Below are 18641 nucleotides of genomic sequence, written 5' to 3' on the forward strand. Positions count from 1 at the left end.
GAGAAAGATAAAAACCCACAGAATCAAGTGAGAACTTCACACAGGTAAACCCACAAAAATTATACCTTGCCACATCATTTCAGATCTAAAAAAAAAAAAAAAGGAAAAATCTTAAAACCAATCATAAAGAAAAGATGCATTACCTAGAAGGGAACATGAATTCAAATGACAGATTTCTCATATGAAACCACAAAGGTAAAAAGATAAAAGTAACAAAAATCTTTTTAAAGCTCAAAGAAAAGTACTGTCAATCATGAATTCTATATCTGACAAAACTATCTTTCAGGAACAAAAGGGAAATAAAGACATAAGCAGGCAAAGGAACCTAAAAATCTATCACTGGCAAATGTATCCTTCAAAAATAGCTAAGAAGTTCTTTCAGATGATAAATGAAGGAATGCTGTAACATTAGGAAAGAAGAAAGAACAATGGAAAAAGCAAGAATATGGGTAAAAACTATAGACTCAATAGACTATCCTTCTTTGCACAAAGTTTTAAAATCATCATTGATGGATGAAATAAAAATTATAGAGGCAACCAAAAAAAGTTACAGTTCACCAAAGTTTTAAAACATCTGTACATCGAAAAACGCTACCAAGAGAGCGCAAAGGCAATGCACAGAATGTAAAAAAATATCTGCAAACCACTTAACTGAAAAAGGACTGATACAGGAATATATAAAGAACTCCTATAATTCAAAAGGAACACAAACCAACTTAAAAACAGACAAGAGACTGCGAAATTTCTCCAAGTAAGATATACAAATGGCCAATAATCACATGAAAAGATGCTCATTCATAAGAGAAACGCAAGTCAAAATCACAATGAGATAGTTCACATGGAAAGCTATTATGAAGAAGAGAAGGAGGAGGAGGAAGAAACAGAAAATCACAAGTAATGGTGAAAATGTGGAGCAATTAGATTCCTTGTGCATTGCCAGTGGGACTGTAAAATGGTAGAGGCACTATCACAGATGGTATGACAATTCCTCAAACACTTAAATTCGGAACCACCATATGATCCAGCAATTTCATTTCTAGGTATATACTTAAAATGAAAGCAGGGACTTGAAGAAACATTTGTGTACCTGTCTGAGTAGCATCACTCCCAAGAGCCTAAAAGGTGGAAGCAAACCAAGGGTCCATCAGTAGGTAAACGCATAATCAAAATGTGGGGCAGACTAGAAGAGTATTCAGTCTTAAAAGTAAAATTTCAATAAATGCTACAACACAAACCTTGTAGATTTTATGCTAAGTGAAATAAATCAGTCATGTATTTTATGATTCCATTTACATGAGGTACCTACAGCAATCCAATTCATAAAAACAGAAGTAAAATAACTGATGCCAGAAACTAGGGGAAAGGGATATGGGGAGTTTGTGTTTAATGCATACAGAGTTTCAGTTGGGCAAGATGGAAAAGTTCTGGGGATGGATGGTGATAACAGCTGCACAACAGTGTGAATGTAATTTATGTCACAGAACTATACACTTAAAAATGGTTAAAATGGAGGGGGGCGGTCCTGAGTGGCTCAGTTGTTAAGCATCTGCCTTTGGCTCAGCCCTTCATCAGGCTCCCTCTCCCACTCCCCCTGCTTTTGTTCCCTCTCATGCTTTGTCTCCCTCTATCAAATAAGTAAATAAAATCTTTTTAAAAAAATTGGTTAAAATGGTAAATTATTTATCAGGTATATTTTAGCACAAAAGGAAAATATATTAACATTATCTGATATGTATAAAGAAGAAATATTCAAAACAATGATATTTACAAAGTAAGAGAATAAAGGGGTGAAAATGGAAGGGTAGGTTCAACACTTCACCCAAACCAATAAACTGTTTCCCGATAGACTGCAGTAAGTTACATATGTATATTTTAATATCCAGTGAAGCCATTAAGAAAATACCATGAAGTGGTATATTTGAAAAATATTATAAATAAATCAGAATGAAATACCAACAAATGCTCAACCAACACACAGAAAGAAAAAAGAAGGGACATCTGGGTGGCTCAGTTGGTTAAGCATCTGCCTCCAGCTCAGGTCATGATCCTGGGGTCTTGGGATTGAGCCCAGATCAGGATCCTACTCACTGAGGAGTCTGCCTCTCTCTCTCCCTCTTCTCCTCCCCCCAGTGCATGCAAGCTCTCTTTCCCAAAAATTTAAAAAAAAAAAAAAATCTTTTTTAAAAAAAGAAGAGAGAATAGAAACAGAAATGAGAAAAAATAGAAAATGAAAACAAAATGGCAGAAGCCCTAAGAGCAAATGACATATGCAATAAAGGGGTTAGTATTCAAAATACATACAGAACTTACAAAACTCAACACCCAAAAGACAAATAATCCAATTAAAAATGGGCAGAAGACATGAGGAACAGAGATTTCTCCAAAAAAGACATCCACATGGCAAAAGACACATGGAAATATGTTCATAATCACCATCAGGGAAATGCAAATCAAAACCACAAGGAGATATCACCTCACTCCTGTCAGAAGGCTAAAAGCAGCAACACAAGAAACAATAAGTCTTGGTGAGGATGTGGGAAAAAGGAACACTCCCCCACTGCTGATGGGAATGCAAACAGGTGCAACCACTGTGGAAAACAGTACAGAGGTTCCTTAAAGGGTTAAAACAAATAACTATCCTATGATCCAGCAACTGCACTACTGGCTATTAACCCAAAGAATACAAAAATACTAATTCAATGGGATACATGCACCCATGTGTTTATGGCAGCATTATTTACAATAGGCAAGATATGAAAGCAGCCCAAGTGTTCAATGACTCAGGAATGAATGTGGTATTTATATACAATGGAATATTATTTGGCCGTAAAAAGAATGAAATCTTGCCACTTGCAACAACATGGATGGAGCTAGAGAGTATTATGTTAAGTGAAGTAAGTCAGAGAAAGACAAATACCAAACACTAAAGGTTACCAGAGGTGAAGGAGGTGGGGGGAGGGTGGATTAAATAGGTGATGGAGGATTAAGGAGTGCATTTGGAGTGATAAGCACCAGGTGATATATGAAATTATTGAACCATTGTAATTTTGGAACTGGAACTAATATAACACTGTATGGTAACTGGAATTAAAACAAAAAATTCTTTAAAAAGCTCTAACATATCGATAATTAAAATAAATGTAAACAGGGGTTCCTGGGTGACTCAGTGGGTTAAGTCTCTGCCTTCAGCTCAGGTCATGATCTCAGGCCTGGGATGGAGCCCGGCATTGGGCTCTCTGATCAGCCGGGAGCCTGCTTCCCCCTCTCTCTCTGTCTGCCTATCCGCTTACTTGGATCTCTCTCTGTGTCAAATAAATAAGTAAAATCTTCAAAAAAATTAAAATAAATATAAACAGTTAAAATATGCCAAACAAAGACAAATATTGGCAATGTGGACTTAAGGGAAAGAATGACCCAACTATAGGCTGTTTACAATTAACTCACTTAAAATAAGAGGTGAAAAAGTACCAGAAAAGATGCATGTAAACAAAAGCAGGGGTGGCTATATTAATTTTGGATAGACTTTAGAGCAAAGACAATTGCTAGAGAGACAAGAGGACCATTATATAATGATAAAGGATGGATCCAACAAGAATACCTAACGATCCTAAGCGGTACACACAAAGCAAAATACATGAAGAACTGATAGAGCTAAACGGAATAACAGACAAATTCTCAGTTATGATTGGGAACTTTAAGACTTCCCTTCTCAGAGACTCATAGAAATACTAAGCAGAAAATCAGCAAAGATTTAAAAGTTCTAAAGAATACAATCAGCCAAAAGGATCTAACTGACTTCATCAAAAAAAGAGACAAAAATCCACTTTTATTTTCATCCATAGAACACTCACCAAAACAGACCATATTCAGGCCATAAAACAATTTTAGAAGTATTGAAATCATAAGAGTATATTCTCTGACCATAATAGACTCTAACTAAAAATCAGTAAGAGAAAGACAACTGGTAAGTCTCAAAACACTTGGAAATTAAACAACACACTTCTAAACAACCCAAGCATCAGAGAACAAGTCTCTAAGTAAAGTTAAAAAAGAAACAGAATGGAGTAAAAATGCAAAGACAACACAGAAAAGAAAACGTCAAAAGATGTGGGATACAACTAAAAAAGTGCCAAGAGGAAAAAGTATAGGATGAAATGCTACATTAGCAAACAGAAAATGTCCCAAATCAGTATCTTAAATTTCTACTTAAGAAAATGAACCCAAAGCAATCAGAACAGAAATAATAAAAAATAAAAGCAAAAATCAAAAAAAAAAAAAAACCTGAAAACAAGAAAACCTTTGAAATCCTTTGAAAAAGCAAAATTGATAAATCTTTAGCAAAATTGGCAAAACAAAAAGGAGAGAAGGTACAAATTATGAATATCAGCAATAAAAGAAAGTATCACTGAACACCCTCAAGACATTAAAAGGGTCATCAGGAAATAATACAAACAAGTTTTTGCTCTTAAACTAGATTAATTAGAAGAAATGAATCGGTTCCTCAATCAACCACATACAGATCTTCCTCTACCTTCAACAGGATTACATCCAGCTAACCCATTTTAAGTTGAAAATATCACAAATCAGAAATGCATTTAATGGGGTGCCTGGGTGGCTCATTCCCTTCAGAGTCTGCCTTTGGCTCAGGTCATGATCTCAGGATTCTGAGATCGAGCGCTGCATCAGGCTCCCTGCTCAGTGAGGAGCCTGCTTCTCCCTCTCCCTACTACTCTGCCTACTTGTGCTCACGCTCTCTCTCTCTCTCTCTCTCTCTCTCCCTCTCTGTCAAATAAATAAATAAATAAAATCTTTTTTAAAAATGCATTTAATGAACCTAAGCTACCAAACATCAGAGCTTACCCTCACCTACATTAAGTCTCCTTAGAAAACTTACATCATTAGTCTACAGTTGGGCAAAATCACCTAATGCAAGGCCTATTTTACTTGAAAAAAAAAAAAAGTGTTGAATATCTCAAGTAATTTACTGAATACTGAAAGTGAAAAACACAATGGTTGTAAGGGTACAGAATCCTTTTAAGTGTTAGAGTTTGCGGCTGTTTACACTTGTGATTGCATGGCAGACTGTGAGCTATGATTTGCTGCTGCAGCCCAGCATGGTAAGAATCTTACCACATATTGTTAGGCCAGGAAAAGATCAGAATTCAAAATCCAAGTACGGTTTTTACTGAATGTGTATCACTTTCACACCATCGTAAAGCCAAAAAAATCTTTAGTCAGGGACTGTTTGTGCTACCAATATTCAACCAAAATAAATAATAAATAAATATAAATCCACAACCATTTAAAAAAATGAATTCATAATTTTAATTCTTAAAAAAAAAAGAAAAGAAAAATCCCATGATGAAATGTTTCACCAGAGAATTCTAGCAAATATTTAAAGAATACCAAAATTTCACACTCTTCCAAAGAGTAGAAAAGGAGGTAATGTTACCTGCCTCATTTTATAAGGCCAGTATTACCCAAATACTGAAACGAAACAAAAATATCACAAGAAAGATACACACCATATCACTAATGAATTTGACACAAATTCTCAACAAATCAACAACCTAAATTCAGCAATATTTGAAAAACATTACATACCATAACCACATGGGATTTACTCCACATATGCAAGGAGTGTTCAACATTTAAAAAAAAAAAAGTGTTATCTTGGGACGCCTGGGTGGCTCAGTTGATTAAGCAGCTGCCTTCGGCTCAGGTCATGATCCCAGCGTCCTGGGATCGAGTCCCACATCGGGCTCCTTGCTCAGCGGGGAGCCTGCTTCTCCCTCTGCCTCTGCCTGCCATTCTGTCTGCCTGTGCTCGCTCTCTCCCCCTCTCTCTCTGATAAATAAATAAAATCTTAAAAAAAAAAAAAAAGTGTTATCTACAATATAAATAAGCTAAAGAAAAAAAATCTTATCATATAAATTGCCAAAAATATTTTGGCAAAATCCATCAACCATTCATAATAAAAACTCTCAGTAAACTAGGAGGACAGGTGATCTACCTACACTAAGAGTATTTACCCAACTACCCACCCCCACAAAAGTACACTTGACATGATATTTAATGCTGAAATACTAAATGCTTTCCACCTAAAGCAAGGAACAAAGCAAGGATGTCTGCTCTTACCACTCTGAGTCAATACAGTACTAGAAGTTCTAGCCAATGCAACAAGACAAGAAATAAAAGGCATAGAGATTAGAAAGAATATTGTAAAAAGTCTCTAAAAATTAAAATGTAATTTAGCAAGGTCAAAAAATACAGGACCAATGCAAAAATCAATCACATTTCTATGTACTAATAATGAACATATGGAAACTGAAATAAAAAAGATAATATTCACAAAATTCCTCCACAGAAAACAAACAAACAAAAAAAGTAAGTATAAATTTAACAAGGCGTACAACAGGACTTGTAGATATGGATAAGCTTGTTCTAAGTTTATATGTAAAGACACAAGGCTTTGAATAACTCAAACGATCTTGAAAAGTGAGAGGAACCACTCTACCTGATTTTAGGACTACACAGATAATCAGGAGTATCACAGCAGATGGAAATGTATAAACCAAGAGAACTCAAGAGAGAACCCAGCAGTCAACCCATACATAAATGCCCAATTGACTTTTTATGAAAGTGCAAAAGCAATTCAAAAGAGGAAAGAAAGGGGTGCCTAGATGGCTCAGGCAGATAAGCCTCTGCCTTCGGCTCAGGTCATGATCCCAGGGTCCTGGGATCAAGCCCGCATAGGACTCTCCATTCAGCAGGGAGCCTGCTTCCCACGCGCCACCACCCTCCCACCCACCTCTCTGCCTACTTGTGATCTCTGTCTGTCAAATAATTAAATAAAATCTTTAAAAAAAAAAAAAGAGGAAAGAAATTTACTTTTTCAACAAATGATGCTGGAGCAACTAGATATCCATAGGCAAAAGTATAAAACTTAATTTAAAATTCTTTTAAAAAAAAATCAAAATAAGTCATAGGCTTAACTACAAACCATTAAAGTATAGAACTTTTATAAAGCTATCACAGTAGAAAATGTTTGAGACCTATGCTAGGTAAAGAGTTCTCAGACTTGACTCCAAAAGTAAATATTAATAAATTAAGCCTCAACAAAATTAAAAACTTTTGCTCACAGAAAGACCTTGTCAAAAGGAAAAGAAAAAAAGAAAAGCTACAGAATGGGAGAAAGTATCTGCACGTAGCAGAAAATGGAGTAATATTTAGAATTCTCAAAACTCAACAATAAAACAATCCTATTGGAAAATGGGCAAAAGACATGAACAAACATTTTACCAAAGAGGATAGACAGATAGCAAATTAGCAAATGAAAAGATCTTCAACATCATCAGCCATTTAGGGAAATACAAATTAAAACCTCAATAAGATCACTAGACACCTTATGGGAACAGCTTAAATAAAAACCTGACAATATCAAACGCTTGTGAGAATCGAGAGAATCTGAACTGCTCATACATTACTGGTAAGAATGTAAAAGGATACAGTCACTCTAAAAAACAGATTGGCAGCTTCTTATAAAACTGAACATGCAACTGCCACACAGTCCTACAACTGCACTCCTGGATATTTATCAGACAAAAATGACCATTTATATCCACACAAAAATATGAACACTAATGTTCAGAGCAGCTTTTTTCCCCTAATAGTTAAAACTGGAAATAATCCGAATGTTCTCCAGTGGGGGAATGGCTAAACGGTCCTATATCCGTATCATGAAATACTCCTTAGCAAATGAAAAGGGACAAAAGTACTGATACATGCAATGACTCGGATGAATCTTGAAGGAATTATGTTGAGTAACAAAGGCTAACCCCAAAAGGTAACATACTATGTGATTCCATCTGTACAATGGGCGGGGGGGGGGGGGGGGGTGTGTAACGTTTTTGAAAGGGCAAAATGAAAAACAGATTAGAGATTAGTGGTTGCCAGGAGTTAGAGATAAGGGAGACGTGAAAGGAGGTGAGTTTGATTATAAAAGGGCAGCACAAGAAAACCGGTGGTGATAAAACTGTTCTATATCTTTACTATAGTGATGATTACACAAATCTACCCATGTGATAAAACTGCATAGAACTAAATGCATGCTGAACACACAGACACACACAATTTTATGCAGACCCAATGAAACTGAAGGTTTAATTAAATTAAATTAATTTAATTAAAGTCAATTTCCTGGCTGTCATACCAGATGTTGCCACTGAGGGAAAAAAAATGGGTGAAGGACACATACTCTGTATTATTTCTTACATCTAATGTTAATCTACAGTTACCTCAAAATAAAATGCAATTAAAAAATAAGAAATAAATATTTAGCTAGGTAGATAGACATGGATGCCTCTCTGCCTACACAATAGGTGATATAAGTGTCTTAGCTGTGAACCCCCAGTCTAATGGGTTATACCTACAAAGAAACCTTAACAGATTAAAAAGAATCTTTAGGTCTTTCCCTTATGCTTCAGACAGATATGTAAGAGAAAAGGAATTTCAAAAGTAATCTTTTAAAGGTTACTTCTAAAGAGAGAGCTTCTAGTTGGTGAATACATGGAGGTGGGAGTGTGGCTAGAAGAGTGGTATCCCCAGAGAAAGCATGGAAGCTGTGTGCCCTTTTCCACATACCTTGCCCAATGCTTCTCTTTCATTTTAGTTGTTGTTATAGCTCTTGTAATAAACTGATAATCTAGCTTGATAAAGTCTGATGAGGTGTTTATCTTACTGACACCCAGACAAAATAATAAAAATACACACGCACACAAAAATGTGCGTATTGTAATACTGAGTATTACAATAATGAACACAGAGTGAATACAGAAATTTTGCTGGAGTAATGTCTCCCCACAGGACTGTTCATGGCTACCATCCATGGTCATATGTAGGATCTTTTCATTCTATAAGAATCAGACAGGCACTTAAATAATTTTTCCATCTTTCAACATATATATGGCAAAAAAAAAAAAAAGATATAAATCACTAACATATAAGGAAAGAAGGAAGAATATAAGGGAAGTTTTTCTTTCCTCCAGCGAAAGACATGAAATAAAATCAGTTTCTCAAGTAGTAAATGTGCATCTGATCTACATCAAAATCACCCAAAGTCATTTTTAAAGAGAGAGGGTATCCAGTGTATCCGTCAGCTCAGACTGCCATAACAAAAAAAAAATAGCTTAAACCAAAGAAACTTATTTTCTCACAGTTCTAGAAGCTGAGTCCAAGATTAAAGTGTGAGCAGAGGTGCTTTTTAGTGAGGCCACTCTCCTTGACTTTAGATGGCCACCTTCTCACTCTGAACTCACATGGCCTTTTCTCTGCACATGTGCACTCCCATGTCTCTTTCTCTTCTTCTAAGGTCCAAAATGATTATGGACCCACCCTCATGACCTCATTTAATCTTAAATGTGCCCTATACACATACAGCCACATAGAGACTTAGGGCTTCAATCTATGACTTTTAGGGGGACAAAATTCAGTCCATAATACCCAGTGACCAACCGGCCCTGAAGTATATTTTATATGAGTACATATATATATATATATATATATATATGTATACTATACTTACTGGAAGGGGGCAAGGCAAAGGAAAAAGTATAGTATGTACATTACAATTCCAATTCTATCACTTAGTGTTCCCAACAATAAAAATGAGATTATCTATTCTTACTGTATAGCTGTGAGAAGTAAAAGAAATAATCTATGTAAAGTGCCCAGCATATGGTAAAGGACTAGTCAATCCTGGACCTCTGCCTTTCTTCCCCTCCCCCCGCAAAATTAATTATAAATTTTACTCAAATCTAAACATATCTGAAAAATTATGGGAACTAGATTCTGTCCCAGTTCTACCACTACCTAGCTATGTAACCTTAACCAAACCACTCTTCTGCATCTGGGCAATGAGAGTTTCCTCTATCACTAAAATACTATGTATCTATGCGTATCATTCATGACTGTAATATCAAACGCCAATACTACAAAAGCTAATCAAACTTTTTTTTAAAGGTCTTATTTATTTATCTGAGAGAGAGAGCGAGCACAGAGGGAGAATGAGAGGGAGAAGCAGACTCCCCACTAAGCAGGAAGCCCGATGTGGGGCTCAATCCCAGGACCCTGGGATCATGACCCGATCTGAAGGCAGATGTCCAACCAACTGAGCAACCCAGGCACCCCGCTATTCAAACTTTTTATAAAATTCCAGTAAAAGAGGATTATGGTATGAAATTTCAATTTATTCTTCCAAATACTTCCATTCTTTAAACTCTTCCACAGCTATCCTCCAAAGTGAAAAATGTATCTGTACAACACACCTGTAAGGCTAATTTCACCATCTTCTCTTTATCATTAATGCTTCATCTTCCAAGTAGATTGTATACTCTTATATTTTTGTTCCCCTACGTTTGTTTTACTCACAAAAATCACTTAATCACTGAAATGCCTAAAATCACACCCCTAATCCTGTTGAGATATGATTAGGCATATGGAGAGGTTTCCAATAAATTGTACCTGACAACTGTTTTTAACTTAGCCCACTACTGAAATGTATTGTGGATGATTTCAAGATGGGATACTTACTGCACATTCAAACAATGAGCCATAACCAGCATCCATACTCCATAAATGTGCTTTAAAATTAAGATAATGGTCAGAAGCAAATCTACTGTGAGGATATTTGAATCATTTAACGAAAAACAATTTACCATGTTAAGCCTAAGGGAAGAACTTGTAAGTACTTGCCCTTTCCCCTACCTCGTCCCTCACCACTCCTATCCTAGTATTACCTGGTATTACATATAAATGAGTAACACATGAGGTAGGTTTTTACTTAGGTGCCTTTAACATATCTCACCTGCCAGTATCAATGCCCTTATACAGTCCCTACCCAAATCAAATCTGAACTGGGTCATGTTATTAGCACTGGCCATCGGTACCTCAGCAAACATAAAGAATGCAGACACTTGATAAATGTTGGCACAGTGAGGCTTCTCCTCTTGAAATGCTCCCACATGAAACCCAGCTTCCATGCTGTGGAGAAACTCAAGCTAATTAAGGGGGGAGGCTACCTGGAGGCAGATGAAGGGAGAGGGCAGTCATATTCCCAGGTATCCACCAGCTGCTCCAGCCATCTCAGCTGCGGCATCAGATTTATGAATTTAGAAGCCACCTTAGATGTTACAGCCAACAGATGACACATGGAGTAGTCCCCATCAAGCCCTAACTTTTAGAATTAAGAGCAAATAAACCTTGTTGTAACTAAACACGTGTAAGCCAATTAGAAAAGTTCTGGATTGGTAGTAAGCAACCAAGAAATGTCAGCGGTAATAACGGTTACTGTTAATCATTATTATAAGTCCCACCCCACCAATGTATTGTTTTGGGTATTAAAGTTGCTCTCAGAGACATTCTCTCATTTTCTTAATATAGAGACAATACAGAGATATTGGCAATATAGGCCAATAAAGAGACAGGAGTAGGGATACCTGGGAGGCTCAGTCGTTAAGCGTCTGCCTTCATTCAGCTCAAGTCAGAACCCCAGGGTCCTGGGATCAAGCCCCACATCGGGCTCCCTGCAGGGCAGGAGGCCTGCTTCTCACTCTCCCATTGCCCCTGCTTGTGTTGCCTTTCTCAATGTGTTTCTCTCTATCAAATAAAAAAATAAAATCATTTTTTATAAATAAATAAATAAATAAATAGACAGGAGTAAAGCAACCAGATAGTCCTACTTTTTGCGTTCCCTTTCTTCTTCCTAATTTACAGCTGTCCTTACACACACACATACACACAAACCCCACCCCCCCACCCCACCCCCGACCCCCCACAGCGTGGAGCCCAATGCAGGACTCTAAGGACTCCAACACAGTGAGATCAAGACCTAAGCCAAGATTAAGAGTGGGACACTGAACCCACTAAGAAACCCAGGTACCCCTGTCCTTTTTTTTATCTCTACCTATAATGCTTGCATGATTTCCCCGGAGTGCCTAATCATCGATCCAAACCAATTCTACCCTTTGGCTGTGCTCTTTATTCTCAGGAATTACAGACACTTCCTTCAACTTCCTTCAACCTCCTTCCAGACCAGGGGTAAATAAAATTAAGAGTTCAGTAGGACAGACTCTTCACTAAGGGTCAAAAGTTTATACTCCTTTAACTTGTAATTCTTTTTCGCATGACAGAATCATTAGGCAAAGGATGTAGGGACCAATAAGGTCTTGTTTAGAAATTTAGAAATTAAGCAACAGGGATAACATACTTGCTACCTTTCCTCAAAGACTTACTGATCCTAATTATATAATTTTCTTATTCCTTTAAAGCCCATGACCTTTTGTTCATACTTCACTCATGATATTTATCTTAATCTAGCCTGAGTGGGAGTAGTTGGTTTACTTAACTTCCTATTAGATCTATAACTGTCCCAGAAGATTTTATGGACTTGAGAGAATTGAGAAAATGGGCATCTTACTCATTTTTGTATCCTTAAATTAAGCACCCACTACACTGTTCTACTATTCATAAAATATGGTTTAAAAAAAAAAAAAAAAATCTGGGTCCTGGTCAGCAACCACTCTGTACTTAACTAATCCTTGCAATTCTCACCTCCTCCCAATTTTACTAAGAAATAATGACTCACCCATAGTTATAATGCAATTAGTGACAAAGTTAATGAACACTACATGTCCTAACATTCACCTCTAATAATTATTTGGCTTAATTAGAATGATTTTATTTGTGTAGAGATAGTCACATGTTTTTTGAGGAAAAGAAAGGCATCTTTTTGTTCCTTATTTCCTTTTCCTTCAAGTTTCAGGCTTGAGAAGCCTGCATATTGTGTCCAAGGTAAGATCTATGCCACCTGCCAGGCAAATAATATCAAAGGCAAAGAAAGCCTAGTGGAGGCTACAGCAAACCAAAGCTCAGAACTCACCTAAATGGGGCAATCACTACTCAGCTCTAGCAAGCTACAATCAAACTGGAACAGCAACCAGGTAGAGCCAAATCCTGTGATTTTGCAAGTGATGCTCGAAAGTGAGACTTCTTAAATGTGAAGTCTTCCTATTTTTAAGTGGTGGAGACTGATTACTAAATGTTCCAAATACACCAAGAAAAAGCAATACACGTATCCGTGGAGTGGATCCAGTCTAAGCGCATCCTGCTATTGCAGGCTGATAGTTCAGAATCTCTACATATAACTGAAGGTAGACTAAGTGAACATGCTCCTTTACTATTAGCCTCACCTCTAAAGCAAAGAAAGCAGGACCACTAAAAGCAAGTCCATAAAATTAGAAGGTGTACCAGTGACAAACTCCTTTAACTTTTTTCTCTCTTGAAAATCAAATCTGTTAGTTTTAAATACGGAATCTTCTACAGCATAAAAATACATAGGGGAGAATTTTTTGCTTTTTAAATGTATTTCCTCAAAATTTGAGAAAAGGAAAATATTCAAATAAATAGTTAAAATTATACAAACTTTTCTGGCCTTAACCAAACTAATGAAAACATTCAGTAATAAACATGAGACAATGACTCCCCATGCACACAGAAAAACAAGGTACAAAACACTAATGGCATTAATGTTTTTGCTCTCGTCTATATATTGTCATTTGACTCTCTTGTGACCAACAGCACCAAACTCACTGGATGTAAGGTTGAACTCCATGACAAGGGAACTCTACTGTAACAAACCACTGTGGACTCAAACCTATGACTCGAACCTCCTTAATATGCTATCCAATAACTAAGGTAACCACTCACTAGTAAATACTGTTAGTCCAAAAACATTTCTTCTATACTTTTAAAAAGATTTGAGTTTTTTTTAAAGATTTTATCTGTTTATTTGACAGAGAGGGAGATCACAAGTAGACAGAGAGGCAGGCAAAGAGAGAGGGCGGGGGAGCAGGCTCCCCGCTGAGCAGAGAGCCGGATGTAGGGCTCCATCTCAGGACCCTGAGATTATGACCTGAGCTGAAGGCAGAGGCTTAACCCACTGAGCCATCCAGGCACCCCAAAAGATTTGACATTATTTAACCAAGTCATTAAAGCCCTTTAAAAATAAGAATTTACAGAAAAGATCTGAACTTCATCTCTACACTACTTAACAGGTTAGAAGCCTTTATGAAGTCATAATTTTTAGTACAATTAATCACTTCTGATAGTCCTCTGGAGTTCCAATATTTCTTTAAAATAACTACTAGTGAGGGAGTCCCTGTACCAAAAAAATCAGTAGGCAATTTATTGACAATAAGATTATATTACTGTTACATTGGGACACCATGTACTGAACACTTACTATGTGCCAGGTACGGTGCTGAGTACTTCCGGGCTCTCATTAAACCTTCAAAAACGACCCTATGACGGAGGTACCATTATTATCCCCATTTTACAGATGGGGAAACTGACCTTTCCAAGATCACACAGCTATAAGTGGCAGAGTCAGAATTACAGCCCAAATCTTGTCTAACTTCAGAATTTGCCCTTCAACACTACACTGTATTGCCTCCAATGACTCTGGGTTGATATATAAGATAAACAAAAAAGGGAAATTTGTACTTCTCGTGACAAATTTTAAGAATATACTAGAAACGGAGGGTACTTTTCAGAACATGAACAATTCTCAAATACAGTCATACAACATTATTTTTATTCCCAAATACATATTAATAATGATGGAAATCTCACACGATGGACTTTCCACAAACACAATTTCTCCAGAGTACTCATTCATGTTTATTATTGAAAATTTAATGGGAACACTCTATATATTCTGCCCAGTTTTGCTGTGAACGTAAAACTATTCTACGAAATAAACTTTTCTTAAAAAAAATTTAGAACCACAATATGCCAAATATGTCTAATACAATTCAGTCACAAACACTGACATAAGACTATCTTCTTTCAGTATAAAAAGTTGCGCTTTATTATAACTGCAGTGCTGAGCATGTAGTGAGCACTTAAACATTTAACTGACTGATTCTTTCAAAAAGGCTTGAAGGTATGTAAACAGTGCTGTAAAATGCAAATTTTTAACACTCCCAGAACATCTTCAGAAGTCTGTAACACTAAAACATAATATGGTAAGTTGGAATAAAATTAGACAAAAAAACTGAACTCCTAATTAACAATATAAAAGGAATGCAATACTGTTATACCATGGCTGACATAAATAAGGTTAATTTTATTTTTCCACCTTAAGTATCAAAAGATGTAGCCTTAAGTCAAAAATGGATCATTACAGAATCTTTTTCTAATTCATTTTGTAAGTCCTCTCTAAATCTTCCATAGCTTATCCAAAACAAACAAACAAAAACTTCCAATTGTTCCGAGTGACTGTCAACAAAGGAACCAAATATTTTTTCCTCTGACACACCACACCAAGGTTGTCAAAATTCTAAAGGTCAAATAATACTGATGTGAGGGATCTACAAAAACGGTTTTGCAATCTATTACCACAATCCATCAAAATTTTCCTCTCATCAAGGTCCACCTTTATAAATATATTACCTATGTTCACTTATGAAGGGAACAAATAAGGGGAAGGTACGTATGAAAAAACCATTTGCCCTATATATTCTGTAATATGCTGTCAAAACTAATTGGCAAATAGAACACTGTACTGGCCACCAACAGAGTGTTTTAGTGTTAATTTTGTTTTACTTCAGTGTTGTACTTACAAAGTCTCAACCATAAAAGATTACATTGATATTAATAAACGGGAATTCTATAGCATAAATTACAGATACTACTGGAGGACGGGCCCTTAATCACACCTGTAATTCACAGAATTCCTTTCCTTTCTTGCTGACCCACATCTTCATAAGTGATCCGAAGACTTCAGCATCGCTATGCTTGCAAAGCCATGGGCTGGGATTTGCAGTGCCACAAAAACAAAGCATTCTGACGAGTGCATGTTTCAAATGGTATCTATACAATATTCATTCAAACACTTATATATTCCAAAGCTTCTTACTAATAACCTGGCTTCAACAGGGAATGTACACAGAGGTTATAAGAGACTGGGACTGCCTTGGTAGCTGCAAGCTCAGCTGAATCCCAGGACGCAACCTTAATTTGGAAGAGGCAGAACTATATCCGGTTCTCAATGGATACACATTTTTCACTTGCTTCCCACTCTCAAAAACTTTACATCTTCCCAGAGTAACAATAAATATACTAAGACGCCAGGGAGTATGCCCGTAGGGAGGATGAGTGATCAAATTAAATCCCCACGCGCGGAACCCGAAGCTTCAAAACTTTTCAGAACAAATCTCAACTGAAAGAACGAGGCAAGTTTTCCCACTTCTTTCTAGGAGCCAGCTGCCCCAATTCCTGAACAGCTGTCCTGACTTACTGGTTAGTTGGAGGAGCAGTCAGCGGGATGGCCACCTCTTCTTCCTCGTATTCTGGTCCATCCAGAGAGTCACCTTCGTCCACTGTTCCCAGGCCCGCGCCCAAAGGGGGCAGCTGAGGAGGCGGCGGCGGCAGAGGAGGGAATCCGCCGCCGGCCCCGAAGGTCTCAGCAGGCAACGAAGTGGTCCCCTTGGCGAGAACCATCTCTCCTCCAGGTCCGGCGGCAGCTGCAGCACCAGCCACGCCAGCAGCAGCACCTCCCCCTGACAGTCCGGCTCCCCCCATTGCTCCCGACACAGACCCGGCTCCTAGAAACGCTGACCCCAAAGCGGCTCCGCCAGCCAGAGTCCCGGCCATTCCGGCCTCCGTCAGCCCAGAATAGGGGACGGCTGCCACTGGCAGGGCCGGGGGTATCTTCACCCTACAGACTGCCTGATAGGCACTCGAGCCCGCGGCTGCGCCGCCTCCAGCTGCCCCGGCGGTCACCGGGCCGCCCTCCTCACTGCCGGCCTCGGCCGCCATCATGTTGAAGCCCGCTCTACTCTACTCTACCCTACTCGCCCGGGAGCCCCGGGGGCCACCAGGCCCGGGCTCCGAGCCGCCCCACCCAGGCGCGTCCCCCCTTCAGCTCCCCAGGCGGAGGAAACAACAACAAAAGGAGAGAGCCCGCCGCCGCGCCCCCTCCTCGGGCCACAGCCCAGGCTCCGGAGCTGCCCGGGTTACGGGAAGCGAAGTGGGCAAAAAACGCCTGCAACGCTTGCACAAACACCGCCCCAAACCTTCACCTTACACACCCACACTCACGCGCACACACACACACACACACACACATGCACAGAAGTAAAAAAAACTTCCTAGCTGCACTAAAGAGGAAGGGAAGCACAGAGGAAGCGGCTGGGGCGGCTGCCGCTCCTTCAGCCACCGCCGCCGCCGCCACCGCTTCTTCACCACCCTAGTTCCGGCCACCCCCACCGCAGCCACCGCCGGTGCCGCTGCTGGGGCTGGGGCCACTGCAGCCGCTTCATTCTCCACCGGACTGGAGATGGGAGGGGTGGGGAGAAAAGAGGAAGGGGGGCGGGGTAGTGGGGAAATCGACTGAACTGCTCCAACCTGGAGCGCTCTTGAAAACCGACTAGAGAGAAAGGAAGGCGGGGCACCAGAGGAGGAGCCGAGGAAAGGAAGGGCGGGGGAGGAGGGCGAGGGCAACTGTGCGCAGCCGCATTGCTAGCGCGGGGGTGAGGACGCTGGGCCTGGAGGGAGGAAAAGGAAGAGTCGGGAGGGAAGGAAGCCGCGGGAGCGCGCTGTGCGCGGCCGCGCTCACTGTTACGGTCGGGCTAGAGCTGGTGGTGGCGTCGCCGCTTCTGCGGGCGGTGGCGCGCGTCTGCCTCCGTGGGTTTTGTGTTTGACGGGCTTTGGGAGGAGTGGGTCCCCGAGCACGCGGCCGCTGGGCACTGTGAAACAGGAGAGACGGCAGGGACCCGGAGGGGTGGAGGGGGAGAAACGGAGAAAAGGGGGAAAAGGAAGATGCCGCGAAGCCAGTTCCTGCTTCCTGACTGGTAGAAAAAACACCTTCAGTCAGTGGCGCAGAACCCAGATGGCCAAGGCCCCAGGGGTAGGAAGATTGCTTCGAATTTAAAGGCAGTACTATTATTTTATTTTCGTGGCGTACTAGCGATCACTATATGACTATACCGTACTTGTAAAAAAAAAAAAAAATGAGATTTTAAACAACGTTCTGAAACTCAAGAGAAGTAAACGAAATAGGGGAGCATTAAGGGGAGGGCTAAGAAATTTGGTAGAAATAGTGGTTGTAAAGTCGGTTTTCTAAGAGTATAGACATTGTTTTCTTCATTCACATCATCTTACCTCCTCTCTGCCCTGTCTCTTCCCCCCGCCCCCCGTCCCCCACACACACACTTACAGTGTCATCGCAAGTCTGTCAGGTACTACTAAGGTGGGTAGAGGAGGGTTGCAACACTCATTTGTGTGCAGAAGGCGGGTCATATTCGGGGATGCATATGTGAAGCATAGAGAACCTTGAACAAGGCAAATGTCAAGGTTCCAAAGTGCCACATAAAATTGTGCATAGTTTCAAAAATGACCAATAAACTGAAATCTCACACTAAATATAGCCAGAGAGATGGGTTTTGTTTTGTCTTTTATGCTAAAATATGTATAAACTATTGTGTCTATTCATAGAGGTGGAGGAATCATTCTCATTGTTTGAAATTATAGTATGGGTAATTTTCCCTTTGCATTCATACACTGTTATTTTAAATTCTCCC

The 18641-nt window shown here is 39.3% G+C and overlaps 1 protein-coding gene across 2 annotated transcripts in view; it reads right to left on the reverse strand.

Moving 5' to 3' along the window:
* RASA1 (RAS p21 protein activator 1) overlaps positions 1 to 18172 on the reverse strand; it is a 121364-nt gene extending 103192 nt beyond the window's left edge. Inside the window, exon 1 of one of the 2 annotated variants that reach the window (XM_082725841.1) lies at positions 16358 to 18172. In XM_082725841.1, the coding sequence (XP_082581967.1) occupies positions 16358 to 16881 (524 nt within the window). In that variant the 5' untranslated portion in view covers positions 16882 to 18172. The remainder of the gene's footprint in view (positions 1 to 16357) is intronic. The other variant, XM_082725842.1, reaches the window with a different exon arrangement.
* Positions 18173 to 18641: the final 469 nt, after the last annotated feature.

The sequence above is a fragment of the Mustela nivalis genome, assembly GCF_964662115.1.
Source record: "Mustela nivalis genome assembly, chromosome: 3".
In the NCBI taxonomy this organism is placed as follows: Eukaryota; Metazoa; Chordata; class Mammalia; order Carnivora; family Mustelidae; genus Mustela; species Mustela nivalis.